The sequence below is a fragment of the Typopeltis vanoorti genome, chromosome 4 (assembly GCF_054136105.1).
Source record: "Typopeltis vanoorti isolate ZY-2024b chromosome 4, IOZ_Tvanoo_1.0, whole genome shotgun sequence".
NCBI classification, from domain to species: Eukaryota; Metazoa; Arthropoda; class Arachnida; order Uropygi; family Thelyphonidae; genus Typopeltis; species Typopeltis vanoorti.
Genome location: NC_143552.1, coordinates 124,249,058 through 124,257,899, shown reverse-complemented (window position 1 = coordinate 124,257,899; position 8,842 = coordinate 124,249,058). Strand labels below are relative to the sequence as shown.

General features: G+C 31.9%; 1 protein-coding gene across 1 annotated transcript in view; it reads right to left on the bottom strand.

The window, feature by feature from the left end:
• Positions 1-4,505: 4,505 nt before the first annotated feature.
• Positions 4,506-8,842, bottom strand: part of LOC150107652 (sperm-associated antigen 7 homolog) — a 129,621-nt gene continuing 125,284 nt past the window's right edge. The window contains exon 7 of the mRNA XM_090391985.1: positions 4,506-8,416. Within this exon, the coding sequence (XP_090248111.1) occupies positions 8,301-8,416 (116 nt within the window). The 3' untranslated portion in view covers positions 4,506-8,300. The remainder of the gene's footprint in view (positions 8,417-8,842) is intronic.

Sequence of the window (8,842 nt, the reverse complement as noted above, 5' to 3'; positions counted from 1 at the left end):
TGTTGAGGTTTGGGAAGGTTTTTAGAGCTGACTTTTAGTGTATGAGATTGCCCCAAATTTGGGAAGCTTGCATCCTTAGAACATCAGCCCAACAGCCAAGACAACCCCAATTCAGCCGACTAGGGGGACACCTTTAGGACTCTAGAACCAACTTCAGTTGCCTTCTTCAGCCTCATTTGCTCATTGTTAATGCCTGCGTGCACATAAATAGTTTTGTGTTTCCATTGCCGAAATATAGGAAGGTATTGATTAAAGTTTTTTAATTAATATTTTAGTGTATGTTGTCATTTCCTGAAAAATTTAAAGCATGTATAATCAACGTATAAGTTTATCTACAAGAAATAGTTGACTATAATTCATTAATGTAATCATGAATAAAGATAATACTTCCATCAGTGGCGGCCCATACATAAGCACTGCGACACCACTGCAGCACCTCCAAGGAAAAAATAAAAAAATTAAATTTTGTTTGTGTTTATAAATAATTACAATGCTTACAACATTATATAAATGTTGTAAGCATTGTAATGCTTAAAGGTTACAGCTTATGTTTTGACATTGATTGAATAGTTAATTGGAATTGTTCGATTAACGCTTTAGATTACGAAACAAATGCACTGTTATCTAACACCGATATTCTTTGCTCTTGTCATTGCACGTTACGTCATTTCCAACTGTAACTGCTCAAACGGCAGTGTATTTTTAGTATGCTTATGCACCTTATTTCTGTGAGATATGAAATGTTTATTATTGGCACGTGTTCATGGTGAACTATTTTTTTGTAAATCTTATTTTATTTTGTTAAAATAACATAATTATTTATTTATTATAGATACAAGGCTGAATTATGACGAGCATCACTGTTGAAAATATGAAAATAATATTTTTTCAATTATTGTTACACGAAACAAATGCACTGCGATCTAACGCTGATATTCGTTTGCTGTCATTGCACGTTACGTCATTAGATACACTGCTGCTCGGGCAGTGTATCTTATGCCTGCACTTGTTATTTCTGTGAGATATGAAACGTTTATTATTGGCACGTGTTCATGGTGAACTATTTTTTTGTAAATCTTATTTTATTTTGTTAAATTAACATAATTATTTATTATAGATACAAGGCTGAATTATGACGAGTGTCACTGTTGAAAATATGAAAAGAATTATATTTTTTCAATTATCGTTACACGAAACAAATGCACTGCGATCTAACGCAGATATTCGTTTGCACTTGTCATTGCTATTGATACGAAACTTTTATTATTGGTGTTTGTTTGTGGTGAGGATGAAATATTTTTAATATGTAAATTTATTTATTAATAAATTCGTTAGTGATTAGGAAAAAAAGTGTTTTTTTTTTGTATATGCAGCACCCCCACTTAAAATTTTCACCGCCGCCACTGACTTCCATACTAAGTTCCTCAATATATATTGGTATTATCACTCCTACACTACAAAACTATTTCAACACTTATAGGATGATAATTTCAATCCTGTTGGTCAAGTGTTACTGTATCTGCTTTCTATCTGCTAGCCAAAAGGCTGAGGGTTTGAATCTCTGTGGGTATGGATATTTGTGACTGTCCTTCACCTTCATACATTCATTCATACAACTATATATATATACCCTCTCTCAAGATGGAACAGGTCACCATGGGAGAAGTAGACCCAACCCTCCAGCAAGGGGAGAGGCCTTTACCCAGCAGCGGGTAAGATATATGCTCATATCTTCATCTTCATTAATTTCAATCCTTGTTGCAATATTAATTGGAATAGTTATGCTTTGCATAATAAACTTTCACTATAGCAAATCTGTAGGAATGAGAGGAATAGTTCATTATAGTGGATAGTACACAATGAGTTTTTTTAGAATAGGATTGTGAACCTATGGGGAAATGGTCAGGAGTTTGCTAGTTTGTTATAATGGCATTTGTGATAGTGAGAGCTGACACTACAATATCAAGTTGTAGAATTAATCTTGAAAAGCAAATTAATGCTCATGAAGGAACAAAGTATAGAAAAGTAAATGTTGAAAGCAGAGTCTCTCATACTGGAGGCTTCACTCCCTTAAGCTTCCAACACGAGTTCTTCCCAACAAGGGACTGTCAACTTTATGAACAAAAAAAAAAAAAAGATTACTATGAAAAAAGTGCAATTTAGTAACATTTCTGTCACTGAATAAAAGAAATTACTATAAGGCCAATTTTTCACTCCACATAATTTATTAAGATAATCTGTTGCTATAAATACACCCAGCAGATTTTATATACAATTAGATTACAGGATATATTAACAATTCTATATTTCAAATGAATTTTAATGATTTTTTACTTTTTTGTTCTTATGTAAAATATAAATTGTTTCTAAAACATGTCTAAGAAGAAACACTGGAAAATATAATAATATAGCTTCTTATATTTGTTTTATACTTGAAATATTTACATGTGAATATTTATACTTGAAATATTTAGAAAATTCAAATAAAAATATTGTGAACAACTGCAAAATTCTTAACAAAGTGAAACTTTCCTAGCCTGTGTAAAACTTATAATTTTTTTTTTTGGCATTGGAAAATAAAATGAAGTTTTCAAACAGAATAAAAAAAAATGATAAATTACCACAAATATTTTTACAAGCAGAAAGGCGGTGTGCAATAGTGAACTTAAAATAACTACTATATCAAGCCAAATCTAGCAAATGGAAAAAAAAAAAAAAAAAAAAGTGCATTAAATTTAGATAATCTGTGTATTTCTTATAAAATTGACAGTGCAATTTTAGATATAAAAAAACAACAACAACAAAAAAAAAAAACTAGTCAATGCATGTTCTACTCCTCTACCATTCAATCTATACAAACTGAAATTAACTGTGCATTTCATGGTTAATATAAAAATAGTCATCATTCTTTGTTAGTCTATATATTCTAGTTTCTGCCTACATTCATGACCATAATTATTATTATTATTATTATCAAATACTCAAGGAGTCAACATACATATCATGTGGGCCTTGCTCAATCAGCTATGTATCTAATATACTAAACTTTAAGCTCAACTCATTCAAGCTATTCAGGACAGACTCTGGCAATACAATTCAATCATCTATTGATCTCAGTGGAAAAAATAACTCCTAAACTCTCTTGTTCACAAAACAGTTATGCAATTTCCAGGGATGGCCTATTAATGAATGACCAGTTGTTTTGTATAATTAGAAAATTTTCTTATTAAAGTGAAAACATACTTGATCCCTATTTTTGGCTATATTACAAATCCAAAATGCTAAATATTATATTTTAAAGTCTATAAGTTGTTCTTCAAATCTGATATTATATCATCTTGATATCTATTGAAATCTTAGAATAGGAATTGGCAACCTTGAATTTCAAGCAACAAAATCAGTTATCATAAATCACAATTAAAGATGCAGAATTGCAAGTATTTCTTAAAGTTGAGAAAAAAACTATTTGAGTAATGTACTTACCTTGTACTTTATTTTTTATGTGAATTCCATCTACAAAAGATTATGAAACCTATCATGCATTAGTACTGTGTTAATTTAATACAAAGTGTCTGCTCTTGAGATCAATCATAAAACCTTTTTTCCCCCCAAGCCACTGCAGAGTAGTGGTCTCATATTTCTAGCATTTCTAGGAGGAAAAATGCATTAGGTGAAATCTTCAATGAAATTCAACTTCAATTAAAAAAGCCCTATATAAACATTCCTAGAATCATAAAAGAAATTAAATCTTTCCAACTGAAGGAGAAATATTATGATATTGCTGTAACCAAAGCCTATCTATAAAATCAGATATATTTAATATTAAATATATACTGAAATAAAGAGCCAAGAGGCTTCACTTTGGTGATGCAAAATTATACAAATTAAGTGGATATTGAATCCAAAATTATTTCAAAGCCAAATATAGAAACTATAAAAGTTTCGGTGGATCCAAGCATAAGCAACCTTTCACAGGGGCAACCCGTGGCAAAGGTGGAGTAAGTTCTGATCACTTTCTTTAGTATTCTCCATAATGCAAAGCACATCTCCTTGCAGACATGTATGATGCTATGCATTATGGGAAGGGGGTCACTACACAGACCAGTTTCGACCTTTGTTGAGGTCTTGTCAGTGGGAGCCAAACCCAGATGTAAAATACCCAGGTTGAAGTGATGCAGAAGTCCTTTCCTATACGAGTTGCCTAAAGATGTCACATTTTAAAAGGTACCAAGAATTACTGAAATAAAGAGCCTTCACTTTGGTGATGCAAAAATATAAAAATTATACCATGAGTTGACGCTGTCCTGAAACGTTGCTTACACTTGGTTCTGCAGAAACTTTTATAGTTTCTATATTCGGCACAAAACTCTTGTAGTTTCTATATATTCAGCTTTGAAATAATGTTGGATTCAATATCTACTTAATTTGTATAATTAAGTGGATATTAATTATACAAATTTATTTCAGAGCATGAAATGTTAAGAATAAGTTAGTCAAATAGCCTCTTTCACTTCAAAAATCATTTTATAGCTCTCTTATGGTCTAGTTAATCTCAAATTAAATAAGAGAAATATCATTATTGTCACATTTATGATTGCCATGTGATAACAGAGCTCTGAATGCAACTCAGAGTTTGTTCATAACAGTAATACAAATTATTTATTTGTATTACTATTTAATTAGTCATAATGGATGACATCTTTGCTAAATTTCAAACTATGTTCCAACTAAATACAGTTGGAACATTAAAACCATTCAAAGAGCAATTCTGTAGGAAAATTGCAGGACTATCTGGATGATGTACATAAATATATATATCTATGCAATTTCAAAAACTTCATATTTTGGGTGAGTTATGCAGTCACCCAGTTTTTTCCTTTTAAAATTTAGATATCTGTACTGAATTAATTTCTTCTATTTCCCAAACCCACAGGCTATTGTTTTCTTCTTGATATTCTATTTGTTATTTATGAGTTCTTATTTGTAATAATCTTATTCATTTTCTTGAAGTACCATTCACTCTTACAAGGTGGAAATGTTTATTTTTCCAAAATTTGGAATCGCTCTTTGAGATTATATGGAGAAGATAAACTGCTAATTTATAGGTAAAGAATCCTGAAAATGTGGTTTTCCAAAGGAACTGTAATTTTATATACAATGCTGTAATCAATAGCAACTGTTTGGAGGAAACAATAATTAGAGAAAAGTCTCATGTCCCAGAGCTCAAATTTTAGTATTGAAGACATAAAATCCTGGAAATTTTCCTAAAGATTAATTAATATAAACTAGATACAATCTATTCTTCTCACTATAGTAAACTCAGAGGGGGGCCACAGGAATGTTTTATTATACTGGCTGGTGTAGCAAATTTCTTTTAGCATAGCACTGTACCTGTAGGGCTTTGCTTATGTTAAGTTCTGAATGAAACTGAAACTGTATTAATATATTTTCTTCAGAACTTAACATGCATCTTACATTTTGGCATATACTGATATATCAGGCTGATAAAATTGCTTGTAAATTACCAGAAACGTTAATAATTTAAGAATCCTTTTATTTATCCATAGTGTTGTAATGTATTTACTGTGAATAGTCCATTATTTAAACTTTGCTAAATTTGTATAAATACTTGTATGTTACTGAGAGAAGGCTAATCGGATTAAGTCCCGATAGCCAGGAGCAAAACACGCATGGCAGAGTACACGTGCACTGTGGAAGGAGAGAACGTGATCCCCCCACCATCGAAGAGTATGCTAGGGGAGATTGTGGCGCTAGGTGTTGTAAGGTGACATGAGCAAAGAGGGAGAAATTTGATGATGTAATAAGAAGTGTTGGCGCGGAATTTAAAAAGCAAAGCAGCGTCAGCTCAGGGCTTTTTGTAGGTCCTTTTCTTGAGTCATCCTCTTCGCTTGGCGATGTTCGTCCCCGTTCCTCGGAGGGATCGTTGAAGCAAAGATCATAGGAGAATGCCGAGGAATCCTTCGGAAATCACTGGTTAAGGATTTGCCCAGCGAAACTGAGTTCCTGTTTACTGCAGAGACAGCTAAGCCTTGCTGAGCCTGATGAACAGCGAACACGTCTTCGTCGCCGGAGATATATCCAGTCCGGATCATTCAGTGGGGTAATGCAGACCAAACAGAACGAAAAGTGGACCTGGAGGTGATGTTATATCAAGATATGTATGATGTTCTAATGGTTCCCCAGCAGTTGGTAAAGTAGAAACTTTAATCTGTTTAGTGAATGTATAAAGGAAGAAAGACTGTAATTTTTAGTTGGACATTAAGTTTAGAAGGTTGTGATTTTTATGCAAGGACTTTAGAGATATAGTTTGAGGGGGCAGTGTAACTCTAAGACATGAATGAAGAAATTAGGGATAAATTAATGTCTATGAATGAATAACCTTTAGTGTTGTGGAGTTTTAATTTATGATTTACCTTTGATAGAATGTTTTAACTGTACTGATATTTATACATGCTAAGAGAGAGTAAGAAGGGTTAGATAATTATGTTTTTCATTGAAATTGATATTGAAGCTAGCATGTGCAAAAGTTTATTCATGATATGCAATCTGACTAGAGTGTAAATAAACGTTTTCTTTAAATTCAATAGTTGACTTGCCTGATTTCATTTTCTATTGCACCGCTCATAAATAATCGAACCACAGCGGGAGGTAATTTATGGGGGAGGCTACGACTGCAAACTAAGTTAGAGATAGATGAGATTTGAACTACTTTATATAATTTAAGAAATTAGGGATAGTGTGCTATGCTAAGTTCTGGTTCTTTGATTTTTCATTGTTCAAAAATCTAGGATTCAGGGTCGTGCGGTATAATATAAATTTTCCCTGAATCCGAAGAGAGAACCAGCACAAAAACAAAGGAATTGCCATTGTCTATTGGGAATCCCTTTGTCTTTTACCCACATGCAGTATCCTTAAAGTTGGTAATGGCCAAAATAAATGTAGAGACTGCATAAATTAAGGAGTTAATGAGGTTTAGTTAAGGTTATAACAGAAAGTGTTAAATTAAGGAATTAATAACGATACAGACACAAAGTAAACATTATAGGAGAAGGTAAGAAGAAATAATAGTTAGGGTAACGACGTAACAATGACACAGTTGGCACATCACATATTTAACAGTTAGGATTTTTCAGTAGTTTATTATGACAAGAGTTGACTATATATCTGATACCACAGACCACAGCAGGTTTAATAACTGCTTGAAGATTTTGGTAGTCCAAATAGTAACCCACAACTTAGCCATCATTTAAACATCTAATTCTATTTCAATAATAAGAAGCAATGCATCATGCAGCACAGTAATACCTGCATAATTTCTAAAGAAACTGAAATGAAATAGAGCATGAAATGTTAAGAATAAGTTAGTCAAATAGCCAGCTCATCAAGGACATTCTCAATGGTCGTGATAACTGTGTGCATACTAGTTACTAATACCCATTGATATTAAAATAACTGCAATCTAAAATTCCTTATGCGATTCCATGGAAAGAATTACTGAAGAAGCATAACAAAGATATATAACTAAAATATGTATATGAACTAAAACTGCTTAGTTAACTGATACTACAGTTGTATAAGCTGTTCTTAAAGACTTGGATAACAAATTGATTATTCAAGCATAGTAAATATATATTTGACTTTCATTTAGCCGACAGTGATGAATAAATTCACAGATTTCCAACATTTGTAATGACACTTAAATTATGTGATTTTTAAATTATAAACTTGAATTTAATTTTCTAATTTTTTTTAGCTGTGCTGTAGACCAAATCATATTTGTTTACACGTGGTCATAAGCCAGATACTGAGGGTCATATGTTGGACATCACAGACATTCGTAACACCTTTGTTAAAATGGAAATGGGTTGTATGAAAGAATTCCATTTCAAGTATAAATCATATGCAGTGGCATAACTATATTTTTGCTCCTCCTATAAAGTAAGCTTTCAGTGGATCACAGAGTCCTCTGCATATTTTTATTAGGCCTGTTTACCTTCTCCTCTGCATTACAAAATTTTATTGTGCCACACATATGTAATACTTTAAAATACATTTTAAATTCAGCACATTGTACGTACGTACATACACACACACACAGCTAAAAAAAGTATTTCAGTTTATGATTTAAGGAAAATGATAAGTTACTTAGGAGATATTTTACTGAATTTTTTACAACCTGTTTATGCTAATTACATATGATATAATCTGACTATATGCATATGATGGTGGTGAAAATAAATAATTCATTTAGTAACAGAAGTACTTTCAAACTGTACATGTTAGTTATCTGTTTCAATTTCACTATAATCATGATGTGTCTTCAGTTTCTTCTTAGCCTTCAGATCTGCTAATGTTTGTTCAATAGAGCGCTGGTCTCTTTTCTTGTCACTGGGAACTGCAATGAAATTAAAAGAGACTCTATTTTACAATCATGTACTGTAAGGGTTTAAAAATAATAGAATGATTATGCTAAATTTTTTCCACTATTTAAGAGCACTTTTATATACTTTCAAAAATAGTTTTAAACTATATAGGAAATCTTCCATTTTAATTTTATGACTCTCCCTATAGCACTACTATAACAAACTAATGAAAAGTCCTGAGCCCCAGGCTTGTCAGTAGTAAGCAAAGTCTCAGTATTTCACCATTGTTTTTAGCTTGCAATACTAAACTAAAAGAAATTCCCTATAACAAACTATTTCTGTGGTTCTTAGAAGTTGTCTATAGAGAAAGGTGATTGCAATAAGTTTATTACTTAAATATTTAATATTTTGTTTAAACCAAGCATTTACTCGTTGCAAGTTTTTCCACTTGGTTATAC